The sequence below is a fragment of the Panthera pardus genome, unplaced genomic scaffold (assembly GCF_024362965.1).
Source record: "Panthera pardus isolate Hobbes unplaced genomic scaffold, ASM2436296v1 HiC_scaffold_21, whole genome shotgun sequence".
Lineage (NCBI taxonomy): Eukaryota > Metazoa > Chordata > Mammalia > Carnivora > Felidae > Panthera > Panthera pardus.
The window spans coordinates 6,026,581-6,045,224 of record NW_026526777.1 but is presented as its reverse complement, the minus strand read 5'-3'; the positions used below and the strand labels follow the sequence as shown (position 1 = coordinate 6,045,224).

General features: G+C 40.5%; 1 protein-coding gene across 1 annotated transcript in view; it reads right to left on the bottom strand.

Moving 5' to 3' along the window:
• The window catches only part of ATF6 (activating transcription factor 6), a 201,545-nt gene that overhangs the window by 109,118 nt on the left and 73,783 nt on the right, over positions 1–18,644 (bottom strand). Inside the window, 4 exon segments of the mRNA XM_019465772.2 lie at positions 7,195–7,227; positions 7,229–7,310; positions 10,119–10,186; positions 18,035–18,134. Coding sequence (XP_019321317.2) covers positions 7,195–7,227; positions 7,229–7,310; positions 10,119–10,186; positions 18,035–18,134 — 283 coding nt within the window.

The window sequence follows — 18,644 nt, the reverse complement described above, 5'->3', positions numbered from 1 at the left end:
CGGTTTGTGAGTTTGAGCCCCGCGTCGGGCTCCGCATTGGCAGTGTGGAGCTTGCTTGGGATCTCTCTCTCCCTCTCTCTCTCTCTCTCTCTCTCTCAGAATAAGTAAGTTAATTAAAAGCTTTAGAAAAATAAACAAGCTATTTGTGAATTATAAGTTCTCTGTGTCCATGGCTATTCTGTATCCAAGTCTAGTCACAGACACTATCATCATTTTTCAAACATAAAACAAATCACTTTAGAATTTGCATTGAAGAGTATAAATAATAGAAATATTTATGTTAGCTAACAATCTGTTATAGAGCCAAGGAACAAATGACTAAATCCCCTAAAACCACACAACAGTAATTCATATTTAACGAGGAGCTTGAGATCAAAAGTTTCTGATCTCCGGGATCTGGCAGGCCAGATACAGAATCCATAATAAAATGCACTTATACATGTACAAAAACCACCCTTCTCTAGGAGACATTCTAGAGTACCAATTATTAAAAGGGTGTCTATTTTGGCTAAAGTCCTTTCTTTTTAAGATACACATAGATTTTTCCCCCCAATTGTTCTAAAAAGAAACCAGAAGCTCTCAATGCCCATTTATTCCATTCCCTGGATAAAATCTTACAGAGCATCAGGTTATTCTCTACTATTGTGAAAGTGTAACCTAATAAATAATCTATCATCAGGTAATCAAAAATCTGAATTGTTATTAGGTAACTCCAGTAAAAATGCCTAGCAGATCTGGCAAAGAAAATGGCTTTGGAGGAGTAATTACGCTATTTACATATTCTGTAGTATGTCTGAAGGACAGCACTAGAGTGTAAAGAAAAAAATCACTGTATTAAATTAGAAGGCCCATGGGGGCGCCTCGGTGGCTCAGTCGGTTAAGCGTCCGTCTTCAGCTCAGGTCACAATCTCACGGTCCGTGAGTTCGAGCCCCGCATCGGGCTCTGGGCTGATGGCTCAGAGCCTGGAGCCTGCTTCCGATTCTGTGTCTCCCTCTCTCTCTGTCCCTCCCCCGTTCATGCTCTCTCTCTGTCTCAAAAATAAACGTTAAAAAAAAAAAAATTTAAATTAGAAGGCCTCAATGATTGCCCTAGCTCTATTGCTTACAATTCCTGTGTCCTCAGACAAGCCACTTAACCTCTCTCTGCCTCAATTTCTTCACCTGTAAAACGGGACTAGGAGTACTTACTTTATTATTTTAAGGAACTAACAAAACTATGTCAAAAAATTTGTACACTATAATGGTCGTAAACACTGAAGGTGGCAGCGTTTGTGTATAAATGAAATGGAAGAGAAAATGAATGAAGAGAATGTTACAGATTTAATCGTTAAGTGGCTGAGCGGATACTCAGAGAATTCTGCTCTATTTTTTATAATGTGCTTCAGACCTGAATGAGATATATTTCAATGTTAAAAATTATTAGAAAAAAAAACCTCCTAAAAGGTTTTTTAAAAAAGTCTCTCTTCTGAGATAAGACTTTTTTTTTTTAAATGCAAGTATCTTTCCAAACTCATTTATTCCCATTTTTTTTTTCTATCTAGAGAAAGAATTTGGCTAAAACGCAATGAAAGTGGAGATAACAAAATGGCCAACCTCCAAGATTGATGTGTCTATGTTCCAGTTGTGAGGTCCCAAAACAAAAGGAGCTGAATCCTTTTGAAGTAGACTTTATAAAGTGACTAATATTCTTTGATTACTAAGGAAATTCCTCTTGCCTCTGAAGATTTCATACACTAAACAGTAATTCCAAGAAATAAATAACATGCATCCAAAAAAGATGCCATTCTTTCTAAGCATATAGTAGGTATTAATGTAGGTGTTACACTTAGGAAATATCATTGTTATTCTGTGAAATTCCTTTTTATGGCCTTCCATGGGAGTCAATCCTTGGCAAACATTTTGAACCAATAATATCACAAGTCAGCCTTCCTGCACTAATTAGAGCCTTTCCTATGCTTTGTCCAAGGCTCCAAGTTTCTGGCTCTTGCTGCCGGACTCTACAGATACTAGACATAAGCTCTTCTCCAAAACAAGAAAGCAATGAGGTCAAACGACAATCTATGCCAAAATGTTTCTGCCAAATACTAAACACTGAGGATGTAAGCACCTCAAAGTTCTATCTCTGAACTGTTCAACATTTCACAAACATTTCACCCAGGTGATTTCTTCAGCTCTAAACCTTAGATTCAGAGTCAAGAACGAAGCCGATGCAGCTCTGGCCAGTGCCACCACAAAGGGGCAGAGGAAAGGTCATCTCTGAATTTTCTGTTGGAATTCAGCATCGCTTATGTTATTCCTTGCATCAGTAAAGTAGATTCACATTGCTTTAAGCAAAGCAGATGTAAAAATATCCTTTAATGATTATGAAAAGCAACAAATTTCCATCACTGTGATTTCTCTTAGTGAACCATTACCCAAAATTGTTTTGCTTAATAAACACAGAGTGGCTAGGGGTGCCTGGGGGGCTCAGGCGGTTAAGCGTCTGACTCTGGATTTCAGCTCAGGTCATGATCTCACGGTTCATGAGTTTGAACCCCACATGGGGCTCTGTGCTGACGACACAGAGCCTGCTTGGCATTTGGTCTCTCTCTCTCTCTGTCCCTCCCGTTTGCTCTCTCTCTCTCTCAAAACAAATTAATAAAAAAAAAAAATAAACACAGAGTGGCTGGCATTGTGCTCAGTGTCAGGAGTGGTAATAAAAAAGCATCGGACACTTTCCTGCCTTTAAGAGGGTTATGATATAGATGAGAAGGCAAGCCTCTTAGATCCAACAATTAGGAACCAATACAAGAAAGAATTGTTTTTAAAAGCCAGATTGTGTAGTGTAATAAACACTTTATGAAGCTCTAAAGGCTCACCACAATCATTTTTTCACAAGAGTGGCCCCAGGCTGTTCCTTCTGCATAAAGTTGCTGGCTTACAAAGCAAGAGAATACATTTGAAATCAACCCTATTTCCCTGGTCACAAATCAATGAACCATGACTCATGAGGCAGGCCATCTACATAAGATTCTACATAAGAGATGATATATGCATGTACATATGCACACACACACACACACACGCATATGCGCGCACATGCGCGTGCGCACGCACGCGCACACACACATACACACACTCAGATACTCTTTCTATCCAGAAAGTCTGAATGAGCAAATGTGTGAAAAAGAGTGCCGTGGCATCGCTGGAACTGCCACCAAATCAGGAATGACGACAAGCCACTATGCTAATCTCTGGGAGGACCAGTACACATTCCAGGCTATGAAGCACAAGCCCAGGGGGACTATTTGGCTGTTGAGCCAGGTTCCTGCACCTCTTCAATGCTCATGTATCTTCCAGGAAGACCCTATTATTTAAGGTTATCCTAACAATCCATGCCATATACATACCACTAACAAATTTTTTATAAGAGACCAAGAAGGGATAAAATACCCAAATATGGGACTATATCTAAGAATACATAAAACACTCAGAAAGGGTTACTGTATCTAGAACACATAAAGTGTTCAGAAGGAGGGGGAGAAACATCTCTGAGGCAGGCACACAGCTACAGCTCACATTCTCCTTATGTGTGTTACGTTATGTATGTATCTGAAATAGATGAAAAGACAGCGTTAAATGTATGACTTTGTCTTGAGGGACAGGCAGTGAAAACAGAAAATATAAAATAAATAGTGTTCCAAAAAGCAGGCATCCATTTCATTTGAAAAGGAAATCTTAAACAAGAACGAAAAGAATATGGTTGGGGCACCTGGGTGGCTGAGTCAGTTAAGCATCTGACTTCAGCTCAGGTCATGATGTTGAGGTTGGTGGGTTCGAGCCCCGTGTCGGGCTCTGTGCTGACAGCTCGGAACCTGGAGCCTGCTTCAGATTCTGTGTCTCCCTCTCTCTCTGCTCCTCCCCCATTCACGCTCTGTCTCTCTCTCCCTCAAAAATAAATAAACATTAAAAAAAATTTTAAGAATGAAGATAATACGGTGGGCTGACATTCACAGCCATCTGAATCAGAACGAGGCTGTTCTTAACGGGAAATTGCCCCCAGGAAGATCACGAATGACTCTCTCCTGTTATTCAGAGATAACAGAGCAGCATCTAGAATAGTATTGCAATGTTTAGTGGAATTATAGATAAGGTAAATATCATTTTCCTGCCTTTTTTTCCCAATGTTCTCTTTCCTCCTCTCTTTAGAGTCACTTTCTTATCCCACCTTGCACGAGCCTTGCTGAGCTATTTGTCCCTGTCCCATGTTTTTGACATCATTTTAGTCTATTCTTTCATTTACTCCCTCCCTCCCTAAACAGACTATCCTATGAAAGCACAGAGAAAAAAAAAAAAAAATCAACATTAAATTTAACTAGATTTTTTTTTATTAATGTATCAGACCACACTCAAAGTGACTTGAAAGTCTGAGAAAAAGTTATTTTCCACCACTGCAGCTCCAAACCGTAGTCAAAGAAAGGAGGAAAAGACAAAATACTTAGAAGAAAATAGGTTATGAACACCTGGAACTAAATAAAGGGAGTAGAGGGAGTTACTAAGTTGGAGGCAAAAACTTAAAGCCAAGTCAAAAGAACAGGAAAAGGTTTGAGCCTCTGACAGGATTATTGGGATCACAAGCATTCTTTCCTGCTGGCCTGTAGCAGGAAGTCAGCAGTTATCCAAGAGTGAGTCTGCTTTGGAGAAAATTATTTCAGCAGCTCAACTGCAACGTGATTAAAGAGCATAGGAGTGTGGGGTGTGAGGAGGTACGAGGCTGAGACAAGGTAGGTTTAGTAAATAATGGTATCCTAAATGGTCAATGGCTATGTCTACCTTTTTAGATAATCAAATATTTCATCAAATACATATCCAATTATAAAATGAAACAATATGGCTTCTGTTATGTCTCATTTACACTAAGCCAAACCTTGAAGCTTTAGAATCTCTGTATTTCTTAAATTCCAGTGCAATCATATAGTATCAATTAAGATAATTTCTGTCAATGAGAAAAAGCCTACATCCTTCTGCACAAGAAATGATGCTCCTCACCTTTTTGATGAAACTGTTAGAATATTTTATATTGACAAACGGAAGCAGAAACCAAGCATGAGGTCATTACTTCTTTCATTTTCATTTTAGCGAGAACAAAAAGAACCATCCAGCATTTAGGAACCAAATATTCTTGTCCCATGACATAGTTTATAGCTATCATGATCAAATTAACTTCCTTATCACCACTGTTAAAACAAGAAAAAATAAAAAAGGATGTTGTCTCTAACTACTGTTACCTAATGAAGTTCAGGTTTATCCTTACTGTTCCTTGACATAAAACACCAAGATGTGATAAATCAGTAACTAGGAAATAAAAAATCCAAACAGAATGTGACAGATAGTCTCAACAGTTTTCCAGAACATGAGAAAGACTGTTTATTCCAGAACATCAAAAGGTTGGGGCAGCGAGAGGAAATCAGTAATTCTCCAACGGCACTTTCTACAGCAAACTAAAGAGAGAGAGCTCTTACAAACGCAAGAAATATAATGTGTATATTTAAAATAAAAACACCATTCATCTTCCTTTGTAGATATAATCCCTTTAAAGCTAGAATTATTGTTCTCTTCCCTAGAAAAACGTTACTAACCATGATTTCAACCCATGGCTTGACCACTGCTACTTCTAATATGTGTTAAATGTACTGTTTTAGTCAAATAATAGAGAAGTTATCTGGAACCTAAGAAATAGTACACAGCTATTCGAGTGTTAAAAACACTCTTCGGTGGTAGCTTCCATAAACATATACTTGAACACGTTCACTTTAACACCCATCAAGTCTCTCCACAGTGCTCCCACATCTCACGTCTAAAGTTTAGCTTTTTCTTCCCACTTTTAACATGACGGTGTCTGACGCTAAGGCAAAGACTTACTTCTCAGCAGCCAATACAGTTGGAACCTTGCTGAAACCCTGTTCTCAGCTGCCCCCTTGCTGCTGGAAATGAACTTTGAGGCTGATACAGTATAGAAATACACCAATCACGTCTGAGAGAATAAGCTGGGCACAAGGAACTTTGTGAAAGGGCAGAAATCATGAGATGCCATTGGTGAAGTATGCCAAATCTCCCAGTGTATTTGATTATCAGCTAAAAATATATGAAATTTCTTATTTCTCTAATCTTCAAGTGTCAACGTTCTCAGATTCTAAACTTCCAAGCTACTAGATATTCATGCCTTAGGAAAAGAATTAACTGACAATTTTAGATAGTGGTGACCATAACCAGAGAATGAATTGTTTGCTCTCCTGTTGGCACAGGTTTATTTCTAACAGTGCCCCCTCAACATTCTTTAAAAAGGAAGGAAGGGAAGAAGGAAGGAAGGAAGGAAGGAAGGAAGGAAGGAAGGAAGGAAAGAAGGAAAGAAGGCAAGAAGGCAAGAAGGCAAGAAGGCAAGAAGGCAAGAAGGCAAGAAGGCAGGCAGGCAGGCCGGCCGGCCGGCCTAGGATACAAACCACCCAGGAGTTCTAAGTCATTCATGTGTTCCTGGTTTCACACACAGCACTGTTAACAGAGATTCACATGGCAACTCCACGAAAAATGTATTTTCATTTTATAGGAAAAGAAGATAGAAAGCATACAGCCACGCATCTTATTTCCATTTAGTCTAACATTCGTAACATCCAAGAGTACTCGTGCACCCGTTTCCTTTTGCATCGACTAACACATTCTTCACCAACGGAAATAAATGTCTGATGGGGAGGGAAAAGAAGAACAGGAAGTCTTAGGGACATAAACCCAAACATTCCACATCGATATTACTGACCCACCCACGATTCACCTTAATCCCACATTTGGGAAGTCTGTTTCTCAATTACCAAAGCAGGACTACCACCACAAAGCCTCAACAGATTTTTGTTTTTTAATATTCTTACTTACTTTGTTACTAATCAAACCATATAGACACAGGAATGACAAAGAATAAAAATCAACAAGCGGTTTATATTTTCTAAACTTGGGGCCTGACATCAATCCGCGTTCGTCTTCGCAATGCTGAACAGCTCAGAAACAAGCGCGTGTGGCAGAACTGAGATAGACTGTTCCGGTCATAATTTCTCTAAACGGCTTCCTATCTCTCACATCTTTTTACCTCCTATGGTACTCAGCTCAGTGCCCTGTACATAACAGGTACTCAAAACCATCTCCTTTCTTCTTTCAGAGTGAACTTACCCTTCGAAATGACACAACATAGAACGTGTCTCCCCCTTCTGCGGATGGCTTCAAAGAAGTCTTGATAACTTCTGGGTGACGCGTAATACACTTCCAGCTCACGCCCTGAGTTCCTGCTGAAGGAAGAACAGGCCAAAGTGTTCTTAAACCAGAAAATTTCACCTCCTCTCAAAAATACTCCCCGTGCTAAGGCCACGTCTGAACTGTAAGAATTACTCTCAACCAAAATAGTAGCAGCATTCGGCAGTAATTTTTATAATAACGTTCTGAAAAGCCCAAGGTCGGGATATTTTTAAGATCCAATTCACTAAAGCAAAAACTCTCATTTCTGAATGGGAAGCTCTAAAAAAGCACCACTCAAGTTCACTGCAGAGCATGTAAAAATAATAAAGAGTATCAGAAAATAGATTTCTGCATTGGCTTGCATGATTTTAAATTTTTGGTAACAGACATTAAGTCTTAGGGAAGTTATTTTTCACTGCTCTGTCAAATCTGTAAGGCGTACTTGTCTATAAGGCTGTGTGAAAAGTGGGAAGAAGGCAGGATTTGGAAACAAACAGACCTGGCTTTGAATTTCGTCTCCACTCCTCAAGTGGGTATTCTTAGGGCAATCGACCCCTGAGCAACCTCAGTCTCCTCATCCATAAAATGAGGATAACCATGTAAACCTGCAGGATTGTTACTGGTCAGAGACGTTATATATGTGAAGCACCGAGTAAGGCCTCATAGGAGTCACTCAACAAATGCCAGCCACAGATACAGGAAGTACCACGTCAGTGCCTTCGTAACATTATTAACTAAAATTATAGTACCTCAACCACATCGTAGCCCCAAAAGATACACTCATATGATAGAGTGAAAGAGAGAGAAAGAGAGAGAATCCCAAGCAGGCTCTGCACTGCCAGTGCAGAGCCCAACGTGGGGCTGGAACCCACAAACCGTGAGATCATGACCTGAGCCGAGATCCAGAGTCAGACGCTTAACTGACTGAGCCACCCAGGCGCCCTGGCACAACACAGCTTTCTTGAACAACAGGTAGCCCTTTGGGACTGTGCTTCAGGGCCATTTTAGACAGTGAAATCACACACACACACAAAAAGCATAAAAATGTGAAAAATACGGCATTAAACAGACTTCAAAAAGAAACCTGTTTACAGTAGGAGCTGAAGCAGGAAGGCGCAGTGTGGTCTTGTTAACTGAGCCTCACCTAGGACCATCTATGCACACTTGCAAACGGCTGTAAAGGCATCTTGAGTATTGGGGCGCCTGGGTGGCTCAGTCGGTTGAGCATCTGACTTCGGCTCAGGTCACGATCTCGCGGTTTGTGAGTTCGAGCCCTGTGACGGGCTCTGTGCTAACAGCTGGGAGCCTGGAGCCTGCTTCAGATTCTGTGTCTCCTTCTCTCTCTGCCCATCCCCCGCTTGTGCTCTGTCTCTCTCTGTCTCTCAAAAATAAATAAATAAATGTAAAAAAATTTTTTTTAAAAAGCATCTTGAGTATTGATTTGGGGGCACAAATACATTTTAGTGAGTAGGCTGACTGACTCACTGATACAGAATACATGATTAATTCATTTAAACCACTTTTTTAAAGACTTTTTTTTTAAAGCAGTTTTGGATTCACACCAAACCTGAGGGGAAGATACAGAAATTAAAAATATTTTTGACTAGTAACGAAATAATATGCCATCATAATGATGCATCAAAAAATGAACGTATTTTTAAATATATATATAGTAAATGAACGAAATATTCTGATCGCTAGGAGAATTATTAGTCACTATACCTATTTGAATTATCTATTTCTACATGATAACACCGTATCTCCCGATTTGAAACATTCGTGATTGCCAATATACTGCTCACTGCCATTTAATAGAGACTCTCAGTTAACAGGATAATAAACAGCTTTCCACTTACACTGGGCATATGTTCTCAGGGCCAGGTACCCGGTCTGACACACAGCTGGTGCTCAGTAAATGTGAAATTAATAGTAAATAAATTGTGAACTCTATGTCTGTGGGAAAGCTACACACAGAATCTGAGACCCTCTACTTCCATTTCAGTGGCACTGTCATCAATATATCACATCAGCACCATCACCAGCTTTCAAACGTGCCAAGGACCATGCGAAGTGTTTTAAATAAATTACGCGATTTGATCATCCACTCTGTGTGGCCAAAACTGTGTAGATGAGGAAACTTTAAGTTCACCTGTTTGATCCACAGAGCAAGTGAGTGGCAGAGATGTTCTGAACTCTGTCCAATTCAAAAGCCAACAACTCAATCATAACACTATGTTGCCTCTGGTAATATTGTTCCTTTTAGTTGGATGTGTTTGGTCCAAACGTTTCGACCTTAGATACAGCACTCCTTCCAGATTCCTTCAAAAGCTTAAGTAGCATCAGTGTAGTGAAAAATGAATTTTCAGTCAAATTGATTTGAGTGCCAATTCTGCCTCTTGTTGGTTCTATGACTCTGGCTTAGAAAAACTAAGTGACTTGCCCAGTTTTTCTCCATATAAAATAAGGACTGTGATATCTACACTCTAAGTTATTATACAGATTTTAAAATAAAATGCATGGAAAGCAGTCAGCAAGACACCTGGCACATTCATAAAATAACACTCCCTACCCCTGGCTCATGCAATAGATGCAAATCGAGGACGAGAGTTATGGATGTTTACATTGTACAGCAAAATGACGACTGAACAGCATTCTGACTAAATCTGTATTTAAGGAATCTGAGAGTTACCCTCTTGAAATTCTCTGGGTTTACTCTGACCACTCAGAAGCAGTTTGGTCTGTGAACTAACAGAAAAGTCACTGATGAGAACAAGTGTAATTAAGACAGAAGAGAAATGTGCCTCTCAACTTTACTAAAATACTAGGTATTTGGAAGTTCTTGGCTTTCCACACTTTCTTACCTGATCCTAGTGGTTTCTGTGTATTGGACAGCCATGAGCTGAGAATTTGAGCCCTGTTCCAGAGCACCCTGGAAGAAAAAAAAGATTTAATGCCATATAATGAAATTAGATGAAGATCTTCCTATATTGACTCACTCTACATTTACTAAACTCTCATTAAAGTATTCATATACCAGGGCACCTGGGTGACTCAGTCAGTTAAGCATCCGACTTCGGCTCAGGTCATGGTCTTGTGGTTCATGAGTTTGAGCCCCACGTCAGGCTCTGTCCTGACAGCTCAGAGCCTGGAGCCTGCCTCGGATTCTGTGTCTCCCTCTCTCTCTGCCCCTCCCCTGCTCATGTTCTGTCTCTCTCTCAAAAATAAGTAAAGGTTAAAAAAAAAAATTAAAGTATTCATATGCCTTTTTTTCATGAGTATTCTGAGAGATCAGGTTCACATAACTAAATACCAACAGAGAGATTAGAACTCTTCTGGTCACGCTCTGGGCTGAGAGAAGAATCTTAAGGAGATTAAAACGTTAAGGCATTTTCCCATAAAGTTTAAAAATACAGTCCAAAAGCTTAGTTCAACTACTCTAAGTTTTATGACCGAGTCATACAAATATTACTGAACACATAACAACTTGTTTGTCTAAAGTAATTATTTTTCCAAGGCAAGTTCCTGAAGTGTGAAAGGTTCATAATGAAACTGGATCCTATTGTTCACTGAATGAAACACAAAGATCTTCTCGCCAAAATGTACCTATGGACGAAGCCATCATTAAAGAGATTTCGGCGATGACTTTTCTGGCCAGAGAACAGTCCAATCTGGAACCATGAGTGGCCCACATATGCTCTACTGGGGACCTGTCTTCTTTCAGCATCTGCCTGGCACGGAGCCTTCTTCTATTCCTTGCCGGTTTTATAGACTCATCTTCTGAAGTCTTTTTTAAGGGGATCAGAGTTCAAGGGCACGTTACCAATTATTATGTTAGGAAGTGACCTTATTATTACCCTGTCAAAAGCGGCTTAAGGAACTGTTTACTCAGAAGACTATTAGCATTTGTTCATTACTGTATCCATCCATCCATCCTGCAGTAATCAACTTTTATAGAGCACTTACGACAGGCACTGACTGGGAAGACAGACATGTGGAAACAATACAATGTGATAAATGCTAAAATAGAAGAACATACAAGGAGTTAAAGGGGAAAAAACAAAGAGGGAACAATTTTGTTTCGTGGATGGAACCAATATGCAGGGCTGAATACTGGGCTAATTTCTGAGAGTAAAATGCCAAGGGTCTAATTTTATGAAAATCTAATGTAGGGGTTACATATAACAGGTGTTCAATAAATGCTTATTTACTTATTTATTTTTTAATGTTTACTTTTGAGAGAGAGAACTCTTATCTCATGGGCTCATGAGTTCCAGCCCTGCGGCAGGCTCTGCACTGGAAGTGCTCGGGATTCTCTCCCTCCCTCTCTCTCTGCCCCTTCCCTGCTTGTGCTCTCTCTCTCTCAAAATAAATAAACTGAAAATATAAATTTGACATACCCCTCAATAAATGCTTATTTATTTTTAACGTTTATTCGTTTTTTTGGGGGGGGAGGGGCAGAGAGAGAGAGAGAGAGGTGGAGACAAAGGATCCGAAGCAGGCTCCAGGCTCTGAGCTGTCAGCACAGAGCCCGATGCGGGGCTCAAACTCATGGACCGCAAGATCATGACCTGAGCCGAAGTCGGATGTTTAACCGACTGAGCCACACAGGTGCCCCTCAATAAATGCTTATCTAAACAAAATTTTTAAAATATCAACAAAATGAAGGGTGCCTGGGCAGCTCAGTCGGTTGGGAGACTAACTCTTGATCTTGGCTCAGGTCATGATCTCAAGGTTTGTAAGATCCAGCCCTGAGGTGGGCTCTCTGACTCGGGTACTCTCTCTCAAAATAAACAAACATCTAAAAAATATGTATCGATAAAATGAAAAGGAAAAAAGAAAAACAGATACACAATAGTAAACTTACTGATATGTTTTCAAGTAGTAAATAAAGCCAAAATTAAATTATAGCTAGCTGATAAAAACAATGTTTAAAATTAACAGATTAAATATCTGAATTTTTTAATTAAAATTTTAAAATATTTTTATTTAGTTTTGAGAGAGAGAGACACACACACACAGACAGAGCATGAGCACGGGGAGGGGCAGAGAGAGAGGGAGACACAGAATCCGAAGCAGGCTCCAAGCTCTGAGCTGTCAGCACAGAGCCTGAGGCAGGGTTTGAACCCGTGAAGCGTGAGATCATGACCTGAGCTGAAGTGAGATGCTTAACTGACTGAGCCACCCAGGCGCCCCTGGTGAATTTTAATGTTTAATTATTTTGAGAGCCATGAGCAGAGGAGGGGCACGGGGGGGGGGGGGGGGGGGGGGGGGGGGGGGGGGGGAAGCAAGCAGGCTCCTTGCTACCAGCGCAGAGCTCAACCAAGAGCCAAAACCAAGAGTCCGACACTTAACCAACTGAGCTACCCAGGGGTCCCAATATCTGATACATTTTAAATGATTTTGCTAGTTTGGCACATTTGAAATTAACACAGAAGTCTGAAAGAAACCAGACTTCTTTCTCTAGACTCAGAAATGAGTACACAGACTTTCCCTGTTACAGAGACATTAGAAATAAAAATTAGATGTGCCATTTAACCTAAGATTTAGACCAATTAACAAAACCTCTGAAAGGGGCGCTTGGGTGGCTCAGTGGGTTGAGCATCCAACTTCAGCTGGGGATATGATCTCACAGTTGGTGAGTTCGAGCCCCACATCAGGCTCTCTCCTTTGTCTCCCTCTCTCTCTGCCCCCCCCCCCCATTCTCATTCTCTCTCTCTCAGAAATATTAAAAAAAAAAAAAAAAAAAAAAAAAAACTCTGAAAAACTGTCCAAGAGGCTTTTGCATTTTTAGCTACACAGAATTTAACAAAAGGTCATAATTAGCAAAAATATGACACATTTACATATAAATGATGTTAAAATTTCAATTACGCTGTAGATTTGTCTGTTTTTCCCTTTAGTTCTACCACTTTTTTGCCTTATGATTTCTGAAGCTTTGATACTATGGGTCTATATATTCAGAATTACATCTTCTTGATTAAATGCTCCTTTTATAATTATGAAATATTCTTGTCTCTTACAATATTCTATCTAGAAGTCTCTGATTAATACAGCCACACCAGATTTCTAACGCTTAATATTTGCATTGTATACATACTTTCCCACACTTTTATTTTCCATGTGGCTTTCTATTTAAAATGTTACTTCTTGTAAACAGCATATACTTAGGTCTTCCCTTTTACAAAATCTAGTTTGACAATCTCTCCCTTTTAACTGACGTGTTCAGCCCATTAAATGGAATTACTAGTATGGCTGGGTTTAAGTCCACTACCTTGGATTATATTTCTTTTTATCCTGTTTGTTCTTTATTCTTTTCCTACCGTCTTTTGGTTAAAATACTTACTTTTTAGTATTTCCTGAATTGTATTTCCTGAATTGGCTTTTTAGCCTTACTTCTTTGTGCTAGTTTTTAGTGCTTGTGTTAGTGTTTAGTAACACAGTCTACCTTTAAATATTATTTGGACAATATAACTTTATAACTCCATTTACCATTCTGTGTTCTTATTGTCTTATATTTTACTGCTACAAAAGCTATAAACCCATAAAAAATTGTTACAAGTTTTCCTTTAAAAAGACAATAATCTTTGGGGCACCTGGGTGGCTCAGTCGGTTAAGCGTCCGACTTCGGCTCAGGACTTCGGCTCAGGTCACGATCTCACGGTCCATGAATTTGAGCCTTGCATCCGGCTCTGTGCTGACAGCTCAGAGCCTGGAGCTTGTTTTGGAATCTGCGTCTCCCTCTCTTTCTGCCCCTCCCCTGTTCATGCTCTGTCCCTGTCTGTCTCAAAAATAAACACTAAAAAAAAATTTTTTAAGACAATAATCTTCTAAAGACATTTAAATATACATATATACATAAAATACTTTTATAAAAAGGCCATTTATTTCTTTTTTTTTTTTTTTTTTTTTAAGGCCATTTATTTCTAATAGATATTTACCCATTCTGGTGCTCTTCCTTCCTGCTAATCTGGAGTTGTGCCTGCTACCGTTTCCTTTAGTCTAAAAAATTTTTAGTAGTTCTTATAGTGCAGATCTTCCAGAGACAAATTATCTCAGCTTTTATCTGTCTGAAAATGTCTTTATTTTACCTTTTTAAAAAAAAATTTTTTTTTTAAGACAGAGAGAGAGAGAGAGAGAGAGAGAGCACGAGCGGAGGAGGGGCAGAGAGAGAGGGAGACCCAGAATCCCAAGCAGGCTCCAGGCTCCGAGCTGTCAGCACAGAGCCCAACGTGGGGCTCGAACTCACAAGCTGTGAGATCATGACCTGAGCTGAAATCAGACGCCCATCCGACTGAGCCACCCAGGCACCTCTATTTTTCCTTCATTTTGAATGATATGTTCACTAATTTGCCCCTTTGCCTTTTCTAGACTCACAATCTAGAAAGAGTAGAAGTATGAAATGGGACAAGCCAAATCAAGGATATAATGCTTAAGAGATCACAGAAATTTCAAAGAAATGTCAATTTGTCAAATTTACAGAATATCTTATCTAGACTAGTGGATCCTTTTAAGCATCTGAAAAGAGTGGTTGTGAGGAAAAAGAGGTTGAAATGAGGAAAGACTAGGCAAACAGTTATAACTCATTACACTAAGAAAGAGAACCAGAGGAATTCTTTGTATGTTTTAGTATTGACAACAGCACAAGCAGAATGATCCTTCTTCTGACCAAGAACTTCTTTTATCCTTGACAGATTCATCCTTGTCATTCGTTTCTCTGGAATAGCTAAGTGTCTCACACTTCTGATCGTTATCTAAGCTCATAACAGAAAGATCTGTACCCAAGATAGCAAAGAGATAACACTTGAGATTAAACCCCAGGTCTCCTCATGTTCAAAGGCTGTGAAATAAAAACAAAATTCTCTTCTTTACGTTAAAATTCCTTCAAGATTAGGGGCGCCTGGGTGGCTCAGTTGGTTAAGTGCCTGACTCTTGATTTCAGCTCAGGTCATGATCTCTGGTCCGTGATGGAGCTGAGTCCACAGGGGGTTCAGCACTGGGCATGGAACCTGCTTAAGATTCTTTCTCTCTCGCCCCCCACCCCCTCTCTCTCAAGTAAAATACAGTAAGATAAAATAAAATAAAGTAATAACATTCAATAATTAAAATTAAAAATATAAATATAAATCAGATCAAGTCCCTCCCCTGCTGAAACCTCTCAATGCTGTCTTCTCAAACCTGGGATGAAATCCCAAGTTCTCACCGTAGCCTATGAGGCTACAAATTAGCCTCTGCTGCCTCTCTGATGCCATCGTCTACTATTCGACCCCTAGGCATTGCAGTCCAGCCTTACACACTTCTCGATGTTCCTCAAATATCCAGACTGTTTTCCTCCTAAAGATCTTCATATTTGCTGTTCCAGTTTTCTGTAAGCCCTTTCTCTAGATTTTCCCTTGGATCTTTGCATTGTTTACGCCTTCGTTTTTTTCTATTGCAAAAGCAACGTTCTCACCAAATCCTGAACACACAGGAAAACGACATTTGCCTCACCTACTGCAAGGGAGACTGTGAAAAGTGACAAGAGTTTTAGCCACCTGAACACTGGCTAAAGTCTAGGCGAGATCCCTAAAACATTCTGCATAATCTTCCAAGCTCTCTCTTCCCCCACACCCAAAGCTAGAAGCAAAGAATTTCCAGTTATTGAGGTCACAGAGTAGAAAGAATCTGGATTCCCTAGCCATTGCTTGAAAAGAAGGCATTCTAGGGGCGCCTGGGTGGCTCGGCCGATTAAGCATCTGACCTCGGCTCAGGTCATGATCTTGTTGTTTGTGAGTTCCAGCCCCATGTCGGGCTCTGTGCTGACAGCTCAGAGCCTGGAGTCTGCTTCGGATTCTGTGTCTCCTCTCTCTGCTCCTCCCCCACTCACATTCTCTTTCTCAAAAGTAAACATTAAAAAAAAAAAAAGGCATCCTAGAGAGCTGTATCAGACTTTGTGTGGGTGAGAAACAAATTTTTATTCCATAAGCTACTGAGATTTTGAGGCTAGCGGTTACAACAGCTAGCATTAATTACCTTGGCAATACCTTACTCAAGTGAAGTCTCTTTATTTTTTTTTTTTTTTTAATTTTTTCAACGTTTATTCATTTTTGAGAAACAGAGCATGAGTGGGGAAGAGAGAGGGAGACACAGAATCTGAAGCAGGCTCCAGGCTCCGAGCCGTCAGCACAGAGCCTGACGCGGGGCTCGAACTCACGAACCGTGAGATCATGACCTGAGCCGAAGTCGGACGCTCAACCGACTGAGCCACCCAGGCGCCCCAAGTGAAGTCTCTTTAGAGAAGCCTTCTCCAACCATTCAATCTAACATAGCCACTTACCTCTCAATTTAACCTCTAACCTCCAACCCTATTTTTTCTTTAGAGAATTCTCTAACTTTGAATATATTTAAATATTTATTTTTTCTTTTGTGATGAGAACTTTAAACATAGACTCTCTTACTAACTTCCAAATACACTATACGGTATTATTAACTATAGACATCATGCTACATATTACGTCGTATAACGTATTTATTTTGTAACTAGGAACTTGTACCTTTTGACCGCCTTCACCTATTTCACCCACCCTGCTACCCCCCGTCTCTGCATGTGTCCTCTGTATCTAGTTCAGTTTTTGTCGGCTTTTTTTTTTTTTTTTTTTTTTTTTTTTACAGATTCCACATATAAGTGAGTTCATGTAGTATTTGTCCTTCTAAGTCTGTTTTCAACTTTACGTGTTTGTGCGTATCTCTCCCATCAAAATGTAAGCTCCAGGAAGGCAGGGATTTTATCATACTGACTACTGTGTTCCAGGATCTAGAACCCGTAGCCGGCTCATCATTACTACCATAGGTACTAATGGTGGGGAGCTTGTACTGTGCCAGCTGGTAGTCTCAGCACTTCAGAAGCAATAATGAATACTGGATGAATGATGCAATGACCACAAACGGTGCTGTGGGGTAAACCATGTTAACCTGGAAGCCCAACCGGGGTGCCTGGCTGGCTCGGTCGGTAGAGCACGTGGCTTCTGATCTCGGGGGTTAGAAGTTCGAGCCTCATGTTGAGTGCAGAGATTACTTTAAAAAAAAAAAAAATATGGGAGCCCGACTAAAGAGGCTGTAAATAAGAGTTGTCATTAACCTGGAGCCCCACGTGTGTAAGTTCCAAACGTCCTCCTTGAAGATGTGCCTCCACTTTCAAGCTGTCCTACGTCTCAACACCCTCTTCTCGAAAAGCTCTCGGAAGACCGGAGATGAGCAGTACCTTTTATCCTACCATTTGCGCCCAAATCATGCGACATACATGCCCATGTAGAGGAAGCCCTGGCTTGAAAATAAACGTGAGGGAGAGAGCAAGAAGCAGCTCCTGCCCGAGCAAGAACTACTCGTGCCGTGGAACCGGGCGGACGGCGTTCAGTGCCAGTGCCGGCCGCGTCTGAGGCAGCAGGACGCAGCGGGAAGCGGCTGAAGTTCAAGTTTTCCCAATTTTACAGGGAAGAAAGCAATCCATCTGAGGGGAGACTTCCAACAAATGTGCCAACCGTTGTTTAAAAGCAAGCACAGGGGCGCCTGGGTGGTTCAAGTTAGTTAAGCCTCCGACTTTGGCTCAGGTCGTGATCTCATGGTTCATGAGTTTGAGCCCCACGTCGGGCTCTGTGCTGACAGCTCAGAGCCTGCATCAGATTCTGTGTGTGTGTGTGTCTCTCTGCCCCTCCCCCACTCACACTGTCTCTCTCTCTCTCTCTCTCTCTCTCTCAATAAATAAACATTAAAAAATTAAAAATAAAGACAAGCACAAACAAACCTGAAGAATACGGGTTTTCTGTTGATTATTCGTCATTCTTCTGGACTTGGTCCTTTCCACTTCATGCCTGTGAACCCATCCTCGAAGCTCATGATTTAACCTATAAGATAACGTAGTTAATTAAACATGCTTCCTAGGAACAAACGTCTCACTCTTGGTTGAAAATGAATTTAATCCTATCCTACAGGTTCCAAATAGCACCCCGAGTGCCTGATGATTCAATGCTGCTTTTTGACTGGAAAAAGCTGAGACACTAATGTCCAGTTCGTTTTGACACGACATGGATTTTTATACAGCAGCCTCCTCGATCATGAGTTCAAAATTAAAAACAAAAAACAAAAACAGCCAAATACCTTCCGAATGTAAATACTGGATGCACAAGTTTTCTCACAAAGAGAGTATTTCCTACTTCTGCTCTTGGGCCACATACACACCAACAACGGCGATGCTGGAGAGCATTGAACAAGTCACAGGACCCTAACAGCAAATGGGTGCGTGGAAGCCTTTGAAAATCACGCTCTTTGGGGAGAAGGAAAAGAATGAACTCAATTGCTCGGGAAAAAAATAGTGGGGGGAGAAATAAATTTCAGTGCGCTATAACCCAAAATGC